The 18,933-nt window shown below is 53.9% G+C and overlaps 1 protein-coding gene across 1 annotated transcript; it reads left to right on the top strand.

Moving 5' to 3' along the window:
• Positions 1-8,866: 8,866 nt before the first annotated feature.
• NXPH3 (neurexophilin 3) lies at positions 8,867-12,422 on the top strand. The gene is made up of 2 exons (XM_080923548.1): positions 8,867-8,924; positions 11,441-12,422. Exons 1-2 carry the CDS (start codon positions 8,871-8,873, stop codon positions 12,143-12,145), a joined length of 759 nt encoding a protein of 252 aa, XP_080779674.1. The 5' UTR covers positions 8,867-8,870; the 3' UTR covers positions 12,146-12,422.
• The last annotated feature ends 6,511 nt before the right edge of the window (positions 12,423-18,933 follow it).

The raw sequence follows: 18,933 nt of genomic DNA, 5'->3' as shown, positions 1-18,933 counted from the left end.
CTGTTTTGTGGTGGAGAGAGCTCAGAGCAGGAGCAAATCTAGCAGAGGACCAGAGTTCAGTCCCCGGTACCCACCTGACATTTGCAGGGGATCTGTTGGTTCTGGCTTCCTCAGACACCTGCACACACACACACACACACACACACACACACAAAGTTAAAACAATAATAAGATTAAAGTGTCTCAAGTCTGAAGAGTACTATTTTGGACCTTTTGTCTTATTATTCTAGGCCTCAGTCCTCTCAATATATAAAATGTGGCAGTAATGGGACCTGCCTCCTTGGGTTGGACAGATAAACCATGAAATGCAGACATTGTTTATTAACCTGACTTGGCAAGTCCCAGACGGTAGAAAGACAGCACCATGGGCCTACTCCACCGGTTGCATTCCCAAACTCTAACTTCCTCTTGCTTGGCGGGGATGGTGGTGGTGGAAAAGGTTGTGAGACAGACAGTGTATCCCCACCCCCACCCTGGGAACAGCAGTGGCATCCCACAGCCTGCCCTGAATGGATAGAGAGGCAGGGGATGGAGAGGAGAGAGAGCGGGGGACAAAGTTGGCATGGTTTGTGACACAGGAGACCACGAATCATTGACTGTGATGTGCATGATTTTGTACCCAAGTCTTGGGAAGTCAGTACTCACTGGGAGCAGGAATGCGTAGACTCTAGCTTCCCACCAGCTGCAGGGCCCTGGCAGGCAGATGCTGGCTGAGTCTGCATGAAGTGGGTATTTGCAGCCACACTCCCATGGTGACCCAGGGCCATCAGAGGCAGAAAAGCCAGGTGCAAGTGATGGAGTCTTTCCTGCTGCCTCTCCCTTGGTCCTTGGCTTATCCCTTAGGCTGCAGCTGGCACTCCAGGAAGCAGCCTAGACTGGAGTCTTTTTTAGGCTGTGGTCATTCCTAAGCTTATCCACCTTTCTTCCATGTAGTACTGTCATTGAATCTTTCAGGGCTGTGTGTGCTGGAACATATATATATGGGGTGTGAGGGAGGGGGTTTGAAGAGGGAAGAAATTGAGAAAACATTTTCATCAGACTGGCCTGGAAGCAAGTCTGGGGAGGCACTTTTTGGATAATGATTGATGTAAGAGCCCCCCCCCACTATGGGTGGAGGCACCCCTAGGCAGGTAGTCCTGGGAGGTAGAAGAAAGGTAGTTAAGGGTGAGTCTGGGGAGCAAGCCAGCATAAGCAGCATCCCTCTGTTTGAGCTCCTGCATCCTTCTCTTGGTGATGGACCGAGACCCAAAGGGTTAAATAAAATAGACCCTTTCCTCCCCAGGTTGCTTTTGATCGCGGCATGTATCACAGCAATAGAAAGCAAGCTAGGACAGGCTGGGATTGCCAGAATCAGAACAATGGAAACCCCAAACAATTTATATGAGCAAAACCTGAAAATCCTTCCCTTTGAGGCCTTAGAATCTTTGACTACCACCCACCACCCTGCCCCTTCCTGCCCTTAAATTCCCTCTGTCAGATTTTGGAAGGGATTTGGAACCCGATGGTCCCAGATGTGGTCTGAGCAATAGAAATCCCAGTGAAAGCTACTCTGGGTAGCCCTTGTGAGCCTAGGATCCCATGGGAAGTGTCTGCTGCTTCCCTTGGCCCTCATTCAGTGCCCAGCAGGACCCCACCCAGAAGGATTTCTCTCCGCTTGCCGAAGCGCGCCAATGTGCAGGCGCGGTTATTCTTCCTTTGCTCGCCAGGCGTCGCTACAGGCCTAGAAATGGAAGGTGCAGCCAGACGTTCCGCACTCCTGGGGAGTGGCCCCCCGGAATTGTTGAAGCTCCTGGACAGGCCTGGTAGACAACAAGAATCGATCCGTGGAAGGAGCTGACACTTGGAGTTTTGGCAGCCGAGTTCAGCGATGGTCCAAAGAATCTCAAGCCCCTGAATCTGGGACAGCGTGGCTGCTACCCACGAGGCAAGTTCGACAGCCCTGGGGACTGGAGAGCTTGTGAAACTCGGGCGAACCGTGTCGCCTCCGTGCAAAAAGGAAGCAGAAATCCTCGACGCAGATGACCCATTTCACCATGATGACCTTGAGGCAGTTTTGTGCCCCAAGATGTACGACCACTGTCGTTCCTGTGGCCAATCACTGACAACACTGCCGCCCTATTAACTCTTATCACAGCAGTTATGTTTGGAAATCTGTGCTTGGATAACAAATCTGAATATTACAATAGCTAGTAATCGTTGAGCACCTCTGCCAGACATAGTTATTACCACCGTGAAGAACACAGAGGTGAAATAACCTGCCCAAGATGGTGAACAAATTCAAGCTAGGGACCAGGTGATCTGTCTCCGGAGTTTAAATGCACCACACGACCATTCATACCATTTTAGGGGACATGTAGGGCATAGGAGTTCGTGGAACCTAAGCTGACCTCAAATTAGATATGCAGTTGAGTGTGATCTTGAACTTTCGATCCTCCTGTTCTCACTTCCTAAGTGATTTTTCAGTCTATGAGGGGCACTAGGCAGGCACTAGGGGGCCTTGCCTTCCCCGGACTGCCCACCAGGTGGCACGCCGACGCCACTCGTGTATCCTCGCACCACACCCGTGCCCGTCTCACCATCGCCCCCTGTACGATTCTCGTTAACCATGGTGACTTGGGTCCAGCCGACAGGTGGCTGAGGGGTTTGCCACTGAAGGTGGTGCCAGGTGTTGGCTCCTTGCCAGATGCGTATTTTCTTCCTTTCACTCTTCACCTCCCAAGATGCTGAAATGTAACCGGAAGGAGCCTCAGCACTCCTTTTGTTCAGTTTACAAAGCACTTTCAACCAGCTACATCCAGACACAAAGACAGGGGGAGAGAGAGAGGCTGAAGCTCTCCACATCCTCTAGACGCCGTGATCCAGGAAGAGGAAAAACCAACTAAGATGGCGAGGGGTGGGCCTCCGAGCCAGGGACCTAGCAAGAGCAAATAGACTATGTTTTTTCCAAGCAAAGGTCCCTTAGGGTGGGAGCTTAGAAGCACTCGAAGTAGCACATGCACAAGCACACAGGCACACACCTGGGGAACCTAAGACACGCATAGTTTGGGACTTTAGTAGTCTCCCTCGGAGCATTCGAAGTCAAAGGTCCGACAGCGAGGTCCTCTCTCACATTCATTACTTCCTACAAACCAGGCTCTGTGGCCGTACTGTATGCCAGCCCTGTGGCTCTGCATTTTTGTCAGCACCCCCCCCCCACACACACACACACATACACTCCCTCAGATGAGCCTCCAGGCTCACACACCTACTGCTCTGCCCTCTGCGGTCACCCCCAGTGCCATCTGTTTCCACAATGCCTGAGTCCCGAGGAAGCACGGGTACTTCCCACACCTGTGATCCCTACGCCGGAGAGACGAGAGACGGTGGTCAGTTTGAACTTAGGCACCTTCCTCTTGGACCCCTTTCAGAACAACCGTCTCCTGTTCCCACTGCCCCTTCCGCACAGCCCCATATCCCCTACCGCCATTGCCTGCCTCCCCCAATTCACTCAGCCTTCAGCTCCACTCCTCACGAAGACCCGGGTGCTCTTTGGGTGCTGTCTCCAGAGTGCAAAGCAGACATGAGGACTCAGGAGTCACCCACTGCAACCCTCACCCCATCCCCCAACCCCCCCTCCATTCCGTACCCTCATTTCCCCTTCTCTTGGGCCCTTCTCCCTGTCTTCACCACACTTGTCTCGTCCAGCTCCTCTCTTACTAAGCCTTCCTAGGTTCCATCGATCAGTACTCCATCCATCTGCCTAGAAGACCCACCCCAACCCTCGGGCTACCCTCTCATCCTTTGGGCTCCAGGTGAATTAGGACCAGCCTCCCTCCCTGAGTCTTGGAACTTGTATGCTAGCGTGGCAGAGTCTGGGCCTGCCCCTCTTATGTCTTCCACATTTCCCTTCTAGGCTCACATTCTCCATGCAAATGAGGATCACAGTTGCCTGTCCAGAACCGAGCTGCACACCAGCCAGGACCAGACATAAAAGTAGACACTTGATAACTATTCATGGAACAAATGACTCTTTCATCCGGGCCCCCTCAGAACCCCACTCCTGGGCTCTCTTTCATCTGTGGCTTTTCCTCGATCTTCTTCATCTGCCTAGAAGGTTCTTTCCTTCACCTATGGCTCCACACTTTTCCACTCATCTCCCTAGGATCCATACTCGCTCCCCCCTCCCCCCACGTTTGTTTGGTTTTCCCCCTGGGCCTCGCTAATGCCCAATACATAAATCTCTATCCGACTCTTTAAAATTGCAAATTGCCAGCTAACCCGGAGAGATTGTTAACAATCAGGAGCTAGCCTCTCCTCTCCCTCTGACCACTCCAGACGGTGAGTTTAAGGGCAGCCACTGTCTGTCTGCCTTTCAAAAACAGCCAGAAACTCTTATCTCCCGTCCATTGGCTAAAAGAATCAGGGCCTACTGTGCTGTTTTGCTGGAACTGCTCTGGGGAGGTAAGGAGGAAAAAAACAGACACAGGATTCTTCTAGAAGCAGCCAAGAGCATGAGGAGATGACCAGCAAATGCTGGGCAAAGAACATTTGGGTGCAGAGGGAGCTGGGAGGTTCCAGGCCTTGGGCTCTAAGCCTCTTCACTGAGTACCTATTGTGGGCAAGGGATGCCATGCTGTGGGAAAACTTGGGGCATACAGTGATGTGGCCCTGAGTGACAGACACGCCTTGGGAATCACCACCTATGTCACTGCCATGGTTGGTACCCAGGTTCACCGATGTCTATGGCCTCCTTCTCTCTCCATGCTGAAGGGCTTTCCACACACTCAGGTTTCTTTTCTCTGTCCCTTGTTGGCATTCCGTTATTCTTTTGTGCTCTCCCAACATTCCCCACCACAGAGATTTTCCTTCCTTCTTTCTTTTTCTCCTCTCTTCCTCTTTTCTCTGTTTCTTTCTAGACAGGATTTTACTATGTAGATCAGGGTGGTCTTGAACTCACAAAGCTCCACCTGGTTCACTCTCCCAAGTGCTGGGATCAAAGACATACACCATTGTGTCCAGTCTTCCTACAATCTCAGGTGTCCCGGGTTGGTTTCATAATCACTGTGTAGGGGCCGCAGAGATGGCTCAAAGATTAAAGGCAGTGACTTCGTCAGGCAGGGTGACATGGCCAAGGCAATGGGAATCTCTGAGAGTTTGAGGCTGGTCTCGTATACATCAGGAGTCCCACTCAGGTCAGCCATGGCTATGTTGTGAGACACTGTCTCAAAAAAAGAAAAATCACAAAGAAAAGTGCATTTCCCCCAGAAGACAGGAGTCTGATTCCCAGCACCCCCACAGTAGCTTACAGCTGTAACTCCAGTTCCAGGGGATCCAGTGCCCTCTTCTGGCCTCTATCCGAACAAGGCAGGTAGGTGGTGCACAGACATTTATGCAGGTGAACATGAACAAAAATAATAAAGAAATAATGAGATTTTTAAAAATCCTACAAAATCACTGTGAAGCCGAGAGTAGCCATGAACATCTGGTCCTCCTGCCTCCACCTCCCCAGTGCCGAAACTACAGGTGTGTCCACCGTATCTTGTTTATGGGGTACTAAAGGTGGTGACTCGAGGCTTTGTGCCTGTGCAGAAGCACTCGGTCAACAGAGTTGATCTCACCCAGATTGCTAGAGAGCTGGAGGCTGCTTTATTCTGTGTCTCCTGGGTGGTGGTGGGGGGGGGGGGGTTTATAGAACTACACAGTACTGGGCTCCTAGTCCCTGGGGCTGGCAGAGAAGTGGCTGTCCCTCTGTCCCTCTGCCTGGCACACTCAAGTGAGAGAGTTCCTGCTCCCTCGGCTTCCAGAATGAGTCCTGTGGCCCACTTTGCTCCCGGATCTGCCCATGAGCACCTGGGAGAGTTTTCTTCCTTTGCCTACTTTTTAAATGTCACGTTGCCCAGAGCTCCTCCTCCTCCTGTGCCTACAACTTCTCCAGCACATTCCACATCCTAGGACAGACTTTCTGGTGCCCTTGGATGGCCAACAGCAGCATAGCATAAAGATATGTCATAACCAAAGCCTAATTTCCCCAAGGCATCCTCCTCCAAGGACCAGGGCACACCCCCGGTCTACCATGCTGTCTGTCACACAAAACAGGACACTGCTTACCGCCTTTACCTCCCTGCCTGCATCCTGTACCTCAACAACAGCCAAAGCCTGGCTGGTTTTCATTTTCTGGTTTTGCTTTGCTGCTGTCTTCAGACCCCCAACCCTAGTCTTCTATGCTTCCCCTCCCCCTCCTCTTCCTAGTGAATGTCTTGAAGCTGTAACCAGTCCCCTAAAACCCTTTCAAGGTTCCCAATAAACATGGGTCCAGACCCCTTCAGCTGACACATAAGCTGACCCCTGCCTCCTTTCTTCCCCTGGGCAAGGAAGGCACCCCAGAACAGCAAATTGCTTCCTGCCAGAAGTAGCCCTTGCCAGACCTGCTCCTCTTGACCTCCTGGAGGCCCTGACCTTCCCGCCCCTCCCCCACCTCTCTGGGTGCATCCTCAAAGCCTTATGGGGCCTGTGTCATTGCACTCACCCCAGTGAGTTATAATGATCGATTTCCACACACAGGGCGAGGAGATCCTTGAGGGCAGGGATGGCGTCCCATTTATCTCTCTAGCTCGGGCTCTGGCCGGGAGCCTGGTGTGCAGGACAGGGTCCACCATTGGCTGATGGATGAAGGCAGAGAAGAACCCTAAAGTGGGAGCCAGGAGTGTCCAAGAGGGGAATGGGGGCAAGCGTGGCAGGAAGAGCAGCCAGAGCAAATGTGTGGGAAGTGCAAACGCGAGCCCTTCCGTTTACTGTACTCCCACGGTGCCCGCTAACTATGGCGCCCGCACTGGGTACACACACACACACCGTGTCTTCCTGCCTCCAAATGAAAGGTCTGAAAACTGGCATCCGAGCACGGCAGTAACCTACCCAAGGTCACACAGGGCGGGGGCCTGAAGTGGGATCTCAGACTGTCTGGCCTGAAAACTGTACCCCTTCTGCTGGGTTCCACTGCTTTCCTGGGGGCCCGGACTTGGACTGGCAAGGAGTGGGCCCCCACTTCTCTGTCTAGCTGAGAGCGGGGAACTAGCTGCCCACGCTCAGACCAACAGCATCTTCCTCCCAGATGGACCAGAAGCTACAAGGCCACACACAAATTCACCTGTTCCTCCTCTCCTGGCTTTGGGAGTCTGAGTACACACACACACACACACACACACACACACACACACACACACACACACACACACGGCCCGGGGCACCCAGGAGACAGGTGTCTCATCCACACTACCTCCTTCTGCAGTCTTTCCCTCTTTGCACTTGGCCCAGGCTGATATTAAGATTCATCTGCATTCCTCACACAACGCCTGGCAGATGGTGGGGGAGGAGGCTGGGTGTGAGCTGGGGGCTGCAGCCAGGGACCACACTGGATCTCAGAGGGCCACAGAAAAGAGTGTGGAGAGCTTCTCACCAGCCCAGTGTATGCTGGGGCCACTCCAAATGCCTCCAAGGGGTCCTAGCATTCGACCTTTTGTTTTTCTAAAGACTAAAGGAGTTCTAGAGAGCTAGGAAGGAGGTCTAGCCATTGAGAGCAGGAGCGACAGAGGGTGGCCCTGACTCCTTGGGATCTCTTGTCTGGGTCTTAATCTTTCCTGCCTTAGAGATTTGAAGAGACCAGGGCAACCTAGGACCTGGGGTTGGGGCCAACTGGGGTGGGGCCCTTCTCAGCCTGGTGAGCACCTGTGCTGTGGGGAATGGGTAGGGAAGGACGAAGGACCTCCGAGAGGCCTTGTTCACACCATTCACGCCTTTATTTCTCAGGAGGCAAACCCTTACCCCAACCTCAGAATCCAGCCTGGTCCCTAGTGGTCTTTTCAGCCCAGCGCCTCAACCAAATGCTTCATAATGATTGCTCTTAGGTAGTCTAAGAAGAAAAAGAACGAATGTGCTAAGAAAAGAGGTGCGAGATAGACACTTAGAAGAACTTCCCTCCGCACCCTCATCAAGTCTTGCAGGAACCAAACAGCTGTGATCCGTTGTTAATATCCCTGGGCCCTTAAAAATGGGTTTGGGTAGAATTGTCTTTCCAAATTCCAGGACTCCTGGGGTGGAGGCAGGTAGAGCGACAGATTCCCGGGTGCCCTCTACAAAAAAGAAGGCACGCTGCCAGAAGGACGGAAAAGCTGGTGTCCCCATCCGCGGTCTTCCAGCCCTCTCGTCTCCTCTCCCAGAGCTCCTTCGCCCTCCTCCTATCCCCTAGGCTGGAAAGTGGGCGTCCCAGGTCCCCAGGCTGCTGGCCGGCAGGGGAGGAGTTAACTCCGGAGGTACCGACTGGGCTCACCGTACCTGCCGCCGCCGCCGCCGCCAGTGGGAGGGACGAGGAAGCGGGAGGCGCCTGGGCGCCAGGAGCGCTCCAGTCTGGCGGGGCGCAGCGCGGGGAGCGGGCGGCCGCGGCTCGGCGTGGCCTGGGGCGTCCGCCAGGGGGCGCGCCGCGACGGGGCGGGAGGGGCCGTCTGGTCTGGGGAATTAGCACCGGGGACGGGCGCGCGCGCAGGTCCCCAGCACATCTGGGTAAGAGCCGAGCCTCTGGAAGCAAGAGGGGCGCCGAGCGCCTGTCTGGAGCGGCAGAGCCACCGCGCAACCGGAGCCCCTTCGAGACGCTCCGGGCGCACATCTGGGACCTGGAGAAGGGACCGCGCGGCGCGGCGCGCAGCTGGACGCGGGGAGGGGGCGGCGGCTGCACAGCTGGACCGAAGGGGGCGGGGTCGGTCCCAGCAACTGGCTGAGGGGAGGGCCGTGAGCCACCGGGGACCGGAGCATGGGACAGCGCGCCTGAAGGAGCAGTCCGGGGCGGAGGGGGCCTGGGACCCCGAAAGGAAAAGAGAGACGGGTGAGAGCAGAGGAGGAAGATGCAACTGACCCGCTGCTGTTTCGTGTTCCTAGTGCAGGGCAGCCTCTATCTGGTGAGTGGTCCGCGGGGAGCGGCGCAGGGCGGGGGCCAGGGGATGGGGAGAGCGCGGGAAGCTGCGGAGCCCTGAAACTTTCTCCCTACCCCCACCCCGGCATCCCGGGGATACAGTGAACGCTGGAGGCTAGGGGAGAGGGCGGGTCCGAGGCCAGAGGCCGGACTGTAAGGGTTAATAGGGCCGGGGAGGAGGGTGCTCGGCTGGCCCACCCACTCCGCTGCTGATGGCGGGAGGTGCGAGTGACACTAGGGAAAAGGCCCCCCAAGCTGAGTAGCCAAGGATTACCCGACCTCTCGTAGCAGCATCCCAGGACGCGCGAAACGGGGGTGGGGCAGGTGACCTGCCTGGTCAGGGGACGCGGTATTCTTCTCTGACCTCTGGGGCCCAGAGAATCCCGAACTGTGGGCCCTGGCGCGCCAAGCCCGGGCGGACTGGGGGCGGCCCCCGCGTCCCTGCCTCCCGCCGTCCCTCCCGCTCCCTCCCTTCTCGCCTGTTGTTTTCCTCGCCTCTCCCGGCTGCGCGCAGCCCGAGCCCCACAGGACCTGGGCAGGCGGCTCCCGCCCCAGGCGCTCAGAGCAGCTGAGCTGAGCGCCCAGACCCTGCTCCCTCGCGGCCCAGGATGTCTTGGAACCCCACCCCGGACCCTAACCCGAAGCTTAACTCCTTCTCGACTCGTGCCCGCCGCCCCACATCTGCCCCGACCCCAATCCTGTCCTGGAGAAGCCTCAGCGCCACTGGAACTGCCCCCTTCCTCAAAACAATTCCCATTGACAACCACCCTCCCACCCCTAGTCCACTCTCGAGGAGGAAGTCGTGGCCCTCTTTACTATTGAGCTATTGACTGTCAACCATTCAGTTAAACCTTAGAGTCAAGTACACACAGGTGGGCAGCCTCGAACCCAGCCCCAGGAGCCTCCCTTCTTGACTCTCCTGAGGTACTGGGGACTTGGAAGGCAGCACCAGTCTTAACTCCAGGACTGGCTTGGTCACCAAAGCATAAGGACCAAACCCCTTGGAAGTTCCCATCCCAGCTCCTCAGGATCTCCTCTGCCCCACCCATGTCATCATCAGTCCAGATGTTGTGGCTGAGCTCCTGTCCCTCACTGGTGACCTAGACACACTGGTAAGAACTCTTTCAGACACTGAGCCTAGGGAGCCTGGTAACCTCCCTGTTGCCCTGCTGAGCCCCACTGGCTCTTTCCACTCTCCTCCCGGAAGCCTCCCCAAGGTGTGGCCTGTCACCATAGCTGAGCCGTAGGCAAGACAAGCCCCGGCAGACTTTGACAGGGCATTCCAGGTGGAAACGGGGCTTTGGTAAAAAAGTCTTTTGCAAAAGGTGGGGCTGTGCCTTGTAATAGGAAAACTAACACTGTGGCCTGTGTCTTGTGGTGATGTAACCTGCAAGGCCCAATGTCCTCACCTGTGAAATGGGACTCACAAGAACTGCTTCCTCATCATGCAAGTGCCATCTTGGCATGTCATCACATGTTCCCCAGAGAAGGGTTTTGCTCCCACAAGTTTGCCCATCCTGGGTGTGGCACCCACTCCTGGTCTCCTAGCCTTAGCAAAACCTGAACCAAACTGGTACCTGACCAGAACTCTGGCTGGGTTCTGGGTTCTGGGTTCTTATTTTATGTAGTGTAGACTGTCTTTGCCTCTAAGGAATGGTGTTTCAGCCAGAAGTCTTAAAAAGCATAAGGTGTGTGTGTGTGTGTGTGTGTGTGTGTGTGTGTGTGCTGACAAAAGGGAGATCCCAAGGTAGGGGTAGGGCTCCCCAAATAAACTGCAACTCCCAACTCTAGGTGAAAGGCTCCTTGGAAGACAGAAGTGATGTTTCCCTGGCATCTTCCCCCCACCCCCAAACTGGGCTGTCTTGGCTTGCTTCGGTGGGAAAGGATGTACCTAGACCTGCAGTGATTTGGGGTGTCAGGGTGGGTTGGTATACAGGAGGGACCTCGTCCTTCTCAGAGATGAAGGAGAGGGAGAGATGGGGAGGAGCAGTGGGAGGAGGGACTGGGAAGAGAGGAGCTCTGTGATAGGGATGTGAAATGAATAAATAAATGGGAGGGAAAGGGTAAAAACTCTACATCCTCTCCAGACTGGGGTGGGGAGGGGGCTTCTGTAAGATCAGGAGCCAAGCCCCTCCCATCTGACGGAGGCCTATCTGGAGAAAGTAGAGTTGTGTGTCTCCAGTACCTTAGTCTAATGAGAAGAGAGACTTCCTGCCCACCCTTCCAGATTTCAAATAGCAGCCAGAGGTAGGACAGTTAAGAAGGGGTACAGGGACGACTGGAGCATCAGAACATGAGGGTGGGTTATAAAAGAGCCAGGGTGCACACCTGACACCCCCCCACACACACACAAGGGAACAAGTGCGTGCTTCCCTCTCCCCTTAGCCCGAGTAAACACGGACAGAGACCATGTAGATGGTAATGAGGTAGTCTGCCAGATCTCAACTCCTCCAGGTCCTCCAGGGGACAAAGCTCTAATTCTTTTTCCAAATTCCTCCATAGGTCATCTGCGGCCAAGACGATGCCCCCCCTGGCTCAGAGGACCCTGAGCGTGATGACCGTGACGGCCAACCTCGGCCTAGGGTGCCTCGAAAGAGAGGTCACATCTCACCTAAGTCCCGCCCCTTGGCCAACTCCACCCTCCTAGGGCTGCTAGCCCCACCCGGGGAGGTTTGGGGGATCCTTGGGCAGCCCCCCAATCGCCCCAAACAAAGTCCCCTACCCTCAACCAAGGTGAAAAAAATATTTGGATGGGGTGATTTCTACTCCAACATTAAGACAGTGGCCCTCAACCTGCTGGTCACAGGGAAGATTGTGGACCACGGAAACGGAACCTTCAGCGTCCACTTCCGCCACAATGCCACGGGCCAGGGTAACATCTCTATCAGCCTCGTACCCCCCAGCAAAGCTGTGGAGTTTCACCAGGAGCAGCAGATCTTCATCGAAGCCAAGGCATCCAAAATCTTCAACTGCCGGATGGAGTGGGAGAAGGTAGAACGGGGCCGCCGGACCTCGCTCTGTACCCACGACCCAGCCAAGATCTGTTCCCGAGACCACGCTCAGAGCTCGGCCACCTGGAGCTGCTCCCAGCCCTTCAAAGTCGTCTGCGTCTATATTGCCTTCTATAGCACGGACTATCGACTAGTGCAGAAGGTGTGCCCAGATTACAACTACCACAGTGACACCCCCTACTACCCATCTGGGTGACCTAGATGGGCCGCAGAGGCCTGTGCAGGAGGCTGTCTGTCTGGACACTGGGCAGGGAAAGGGATGGGCCTCAGGAAGGGAAGGGGTATCGAGGAAGAGAGGCCAGGTGGGTCAGGGTCTGGCCTCAGGTGTTGGGGAAGGGTCCCCAGTGCTGTGCCCAACCTGAGGTCAGAGTGCACTTGTTGCAGAAGAGAAATGGGCCCTGGGCAGCCTTACAGGGCTTTCCCTCCTATCCCAAGCTGATGCTGGGCCTCCAGGCCCCCAGGCAGGCAAGCAAGGCAACCCCAGATCAAGCCATGGAGGGGACCTTAACCCTTGGCTCTCTCCTTGTCATTCAGAAGGAGGACAGTTGTCAGCAAAGGGGAGTCCAAGTGTGTAGGCCAGACAGACAACTTAGGATGGATACCTCAATGGCTTCTCCCATGGGGGCTGGCAGTGGGCAGCCCCCAGCCCCTTCCCTGCACTGAGGCTGAAGTGGCAACCTCGTCCCCACCCTTGGGTGTTTGCTGTCAGGACTACCTGTCACCAGCCGGGCCATTCCTTTCCAAAGTCCCCTCTCTCTCCAGCACCTCTGCACCGCTGACACCTCTTGCTGATGGCACACTACCCTGTCCTTCAGCTGACACAGGACAACTATTGGGTCCTGTTAGCATGAGCAGAAGCTCACCTGTGTACTGTGTGCCCGTCCCCTGCCCTAAGCACCTGCTGAGAGTGCTCCCTCGTAAGACTGGGGCGTTCTGCCGTAGGAATAGGGCCCCCTTTGCTGGGCCGTGGGGCTGTCAGCAGAGGGAGGCACAGGAGGCTGTGTGGTCATGCTGGAACTGTGCCCTAGTGTTGTCTGTGGGGTGGGGGGAGGGGTGGGAAGTCTTGTGAGATACCCTGTCACTTCTCTGTGCAGAGTCTTGTCCTTGGAGCAGGAAATAAAGTTTTCCCAGGACCCCGTATTCTATTCTAAGTTATCTAGGGGTGAGGGACCACGGGCCCCTGTCTGGCTAGCATGTTCCAAACGGGGACCAAAACGGCTGATCTCTTGGAGCTAGTGGCTCACCGAGGTTCTCCTCTCTGACATTCTCTGCTGGCAAACTAGTGCCAGAGGCCCAGAGAAACACTTACGGGGCTGGACATGGTACCTGAAGGGGCAGCTTCGGGTAAGAGCCAGCAGGGGAGGTAAGGACCACATCTTCCTCCCTGATCCTCCCTGAATTGCCATCTCTGGCCCTGCAGGGGGCAGTGGTAGGTGCCTAGTAGTGCTCCAGCCCTGCCTTTATTGTTCTGCACAGACTGAGCAAGTTCACGGTCCTCTCTGGCCTCTTTCTGTTTCTTCCTCTGTGTCATGCAGCATTCGCACCCATGAGCACCTCCCAGAGGGCTGGTGCTACCACAGCCTTCAGGGTCCTGCCTAACTCAGCAGGCGTGTCTCTGGGCTGGAGAGATGCTGACATACTTTGAAAACTGCCTGATGACCTCTAAAGCAAACTTGGCTTCGGCTCCAGAGGATGAGGCGATTCCTCTCAGCTCTCTCCAGCTGTGACTCCCATCTGCCTCTTGGGGGAGAAGGAACAGACTGAAGTGTCCTGGGGACAGAGTCTGGAGACAGCATCAGAGTGGATAAATGCCCAGGCAAGGCTCCTTGACATTGGGGACTCAGTGAAGGGAAGACTGGAGCCCCAACTATGATGGCCCCTCTGGAGATCACCCTAAGTCTGCTCTCTTTGAAGGTCAGCATTTAGGCGCCCAGGGTCCCTTTCAGAAGTGTAGCTGTAATGAAGAGAGTCCCAGAGTGAAGACCTAACCACTTCCAGTCTTTGCTCTCTGCCCACTAGCCCTGAGCCCAGATGGTCCACACTGCAGCACACAGATACCTGGTTATGTGTAGCCCCTCTATGTGAAATGACCTAGAAACCAAGGTGGCTGGGGGTGAGCGGAGGAGGGAGCGGCACATTCCCCTTTCATCTATGCCCTGAGTCACCCTGCAGCCATTTCTCCTGAGGAGACTCAAGACACACATGCCCCTACACAGCTTTCTCCCCCCCCCCAACGCCCCCAACTCACCAGAGTTAGTTTGGACTGCCCCACCCCCACCCCCTACTCCCACTAAGAAAATCCTTGGCTGCTTGAATCTGGAGGGTTCTCCCACCTGTGCCTCTCACCAGACACTGTCCCAGAGCACCTGTAGGATCTGGTGGCAGAGGAAGAAAAATGTGAGGCGCCCCCATCCCCACCTCTGTGAAAACTGAACTCTAGCAGAGCTCGGGCACTCTGACCCACTCCTCCCCCGCGGAGAGCCAGCTGCTGCTGACAGCTGGACAGCCCGGCCTTCCTGGCACACGGTGCTGCCTGCACAGGGGGTGGGCTCATTTTAATAACTTCATTTCACCCTTATGCACACTCTGCCTCTTCTTCCCTGCCTATCTGCCTTCCCCGGCAACCAGGCTGTTCTCAATTCAGATTTGGCTAACAAATATCTTCCCAAATCCTAATCCATTAGAGGAACCCTCTGGTCTCTCTCAGTCTTTTCAGATAGTCCATGAGGCCCTCGATCCTCACAAGGGTAGAAGATCTGTTTCCCTGGCTAAGAGGATACCCACTTCTGCCCTTCTGAGCAACAGCTGTGACGTCCCCTGTAGAGACGGAACTCAGGTCCCACAAGGTACCCTGACCTCTCACTCTGGCCTTTGGGAGCATCCACAGGAGACTGGCTCTTCTTGATGGAGCCTTCCAAAGAAAAGGTCAAGGTTTCTATCTAACACCAACCCTTAGGCCTTCCTGCAACACCTTGAGGGCCAGCCCGAAACTGTTTGGGGACCCTACCTCTGGTCTATCCTCTCCCCGACACACTAGGTAGGTAGGGTCTTATCTCTCCCATGGGTGTAGCCCCAGGAGCAAGCCTATTACATCCTCTTCAAGGGTGTGGCTTATGTCTCTCCATCAGAGTTGGGAAGGCATCTGAGGCATCCTGATGTCATCCCTTCCCTGACATGATAGACTGTGTGTTTTTCAAACTGTGAGCCTCTTCAAGGAGGAGCTGGGTGGTGCTTCAGACTGAGGTAAAGGCTGCAACTCCCTCATCAGAGTAGCATCTTCCTGAGGCCAAGAACTGAACTGTGGATGAAGGAGAAGCACTCTCTTCTGAACGCCAGGACACCTGGGGTTGATTTGCTCTTTAGCACACAGGCGCCACCTGGCTTCCGTGGTCTCCACACTGTAGTGACTTTCTCTGTGAACCGTGAGCCAGCAGAGGCTTCCCTGTCAGCAAAGCCCAGTTAGTTGTCCTCCTGGTGAAGCTTAAGGCAAAGCTGAATGGGTTTCTGTCCCTCCTCCCTCTCCTTGTTCTCTTTCCCTAGATGAGCAAGCAGGAACTGAGTCACCCCCTTCCCCATCCTTGGCAAGAGAGCTGATGACCTTGCATGTGGCAGGCTCCTGTGGCCCATTGCTCAGAGATGCACAAGGTGGGTGGGTGGAGAGGGAAGCTGGAGGAAGGGGTTTATGGGGGTGGAGGCAGCTGAAGGTCATCGGGTGGTCAGGGACTTGGATCATTGAGTGGGCTTTTGCAATAGGTTGCAGGGAACTCAATGAACCAGCTACTCTGTGTTGGGAAACGATCCAATGTCTTGGCTGGGAGTAGGAGAGAGGAACGTTACTCCCAAAGAAGATTCTTAGTCCTGCCATGAGAACCGGGGGCTGGGGTGACAGGTGACAAGAGACACCATCAGTCCCATCAGGCAGAGGCAAAGTGGGGTGGGGATGGCACCTGCTAATTATACGAAGTCCTGGAGTGGCACAAATGCCACAAAAGAGAAGTGCTGGCCTTGCCGGTAAGGGGACAGGTTCTGGTTCTATTAGGAACCTTGTTTCTTGTTGGCCTGTTAAGAAGGACAAACTGATCCAGTAAGTGGGGTCAAGGATGCTGAGCTCAAGACTTCTCTGTTCCTTATCTCAGAGCCACCTGGCTAGGTGTCTCAAGGAACATGCTATTGGGGCTGGAGAGGTGGCTCAGCAGCTAAGAGCACTGTCTGCTCTTCCAGAGGTCCTGAGTTCAATTCCCAGCAACCACATGGTGACTTACAACCATCTGAAATGAGGATCTGATGCCCTCTTCTGGTGTGTCTGAAGACAGTTATAGTGTACTTATATATAATACATGAATAAATCTTAAAAAAAAACTGCATTTTAAATATTTATTTATTTATTTTATGTATACAAGTAACTCTTCAGACACACAAGAAGAGGGCATCGGGTCCCATTACAGATGGTTGTGAGCCACCATGTGGTTGCTGGGAATTGAACTCAGGACCTCTGGAAGAGCAGTCAGTACTCTTAACCACTGAGCCATCTCTCCAGCCTGAGACTGTATTTCTTTGTATAGTCTTGACTGTCCTGAAACTACCTGGCCTCGAACTCAGAGATCCACCTGCTTCTGCCTCCAGAGTGCCAAGAGGAAAGGCATGGGCTATGTCTGCCTGGCTTGAATATTTTGAGACAGAGTCTTACTATGTAACTTGGCTGGCCTGGAACTTGCTAAGTAGACCAGACTGGTCTCAAACTCAGAGATCCACCTGCTTTTGCCTCCTGAGTACTGGGAACAAAGGTATATGCCACCTTCCTCAATGAGCCCCCTCATTTGACAAAGTGAGAGTTCTCCGTACCTTGGTGCATTGTTGGGGAAATTGTTGGCTCAAGGCTGGGCCATGGTGGGGCATGGTTCCTATTCTAGTTCTGCTATATGATGCTTATAGCAGAAATGGCTAATTGTCTTATAATCTATGTGACGTAATCTGCATTGTCAGCTAACTGGATGTGTAGGGACCATACCTACACCACTGTGTAGTGTCTACAAGGTGTTTCCAGAAAGGTTTAACTGAAGTCGGAAGATTGGCCCTGGGTGTGGGAAGGATTATCCCATGGGCTGGTGTGTTAGACTGAACAGTAAGAAAAAGCTTATCTATCTATCTATATCTATATCTATATCTATATCTATATCTATCTCTATCTCTATCTATCTATCTATCTATATATATATACCTTTGCTTCCTGTGTGTGCAATGTGACCAGCTGCCTCACACTCCTGATGTCATCTCTTCCCTGCCATGAAGGACTGTGCCTCTTCAAACTGTAAGCCTAAACAAACAAAGCCTTCCTTCATTTTATCTGTTTTTTTTTTTTTTTTTTTTTTTTTTTTTTTTTTTGTTGTTATAGGAAAAAGAGATTTAATACACCATCAATCTCCCTGCCTCCTTCGTAATGGGATGCCCAGTTGCTAGCTGGGCACACAGCTTCCTGACTTGATCCTACATTTCCCTGCCCCCACCCCGCACCTTGTCTTTTACATATGACCATGTGACTGAGATCTGGCCATTGGACTTTAGACCAAGTGATTTATACAGTAAGTTTCAAGCATCTTAAGATAGAGGTGTTCGGATTCAGTGGTTAAGAGCACTGGCTGCTCTTCCAGAGGTCCTAAGTTCAAGTCCCAGCAACCACATAGTGGCTCACAGCCATCTGTAATGGGATCAGATGCCCTCTTCTGGTGTGTCTGAAAACAGCTACACTGTACTCACATAAAACAAATAAATAAATCTTAAAAAAAAAAAAAGATAGAGGTGTTCCCCCTTTGTTCCCTCTTTGTCCCTCATCCACCCGGCTATGTGGAAATGTGGACACTAGCCCTTAGCCTATGGTGTAAGTGCCACAGAGAAGTGGGGGAATGGTAAGCTGGAGGAGGACGTGGTCTCTGAGAACCCTAAGCTGCCTGCAGACATCTGTACATGAGAAAAATGAAATTCCCATCATCTTTAACCCTTTGTTTTAGGGTTCCCTCCCCAACCCCCCACTTTCTGAGACAAGGCCTCATATAGCCCAGGTTGGCCTAGCTTAGCTATATATACCCCAGAAGCCGGCCTAGAACTCTTCCCATTTCTCCTGCCTCTGTCTCCGAGGGCTAGGGCTATAGGCAGGGACCCTCATGCCCTCAGAATCTCCATTTCTTGAAGCTGTTGCTGGATCCAGTGTTGAAGCATTTCAGTTCCTGCAGACTTTGGTTTCCTCGTCTGTAGAACCAAGATAACACCCACACATGTCAGCACATCTCAGAAATGTTAGAGACTCCTGGGCAAGAAGGGAAGTGCTGCTTTCCCCCTTCCAGGGCCCCACCTCTGGAGTTGGCATAAGTTGCTTTATTTCAGGGAGCCCCAGGGAGCTCAGGATTCTCTGCCCCCCCCACCCCACTCTGAACCTCCAGGCCCCAAATTCAGTCCTCACGTGTCTGAGTCCCCATATACATTCTGATGTTGGTGACACACAATCCTCGTTAAGGGCCTGACTGATCCCAGCCAGATGGGATCCTAATTTAATTAAAACCCTTTAATTACCTGCAACAACACTGCTTTGGAAGTCCAGAGGCAGAAGGGGGTTAGTGACGGGAGGGGGCACTGTTGACAGGGTAGAGGAGTGGCTGTCCTTTCAGCCCACAGGGAGCTGGCATTGCCTCCCATGCCTCCCATTGTGGTAGCCACAGAGTGCCTGGAACAGCCAGCACAGCCAGAATTCTGGCTTGGTCTTAGGGCACAGCTGGGACATGGTGGGGAGTGGTTTTGCAGAACGGATCCTTGGGAAACATAGTACCAAGCTATGAAGCCTGATGCTGTCGGTGTTGGCTCTGAGCTTAAAGCAGAAATTGTATGGCCTGCTTACAGGACCCTGGCCCTGCCCAGGCCAATCTGGGTAGGAGAAGGCATGATTTGGATTCCTCTCCAACTGTCTGTTAAAGAAACAGGATTGCCTCTGTACCC

Source organism: Micromys minutus (genome assembly GCF_963924665.1).
Source record: "Micromys minutus genome assembly, chromosome: 10".
NCBI lineage: Eukaryota > Metazoa > Chordata > Mammalia > Rodentia > Muridae > Micromys > Micromys minutus.
The sequence above is the reverse complement of the archived record's forward strand: the minus strand, read 5'-3'. Positions and strand labels throughout refer to the sequence as shown.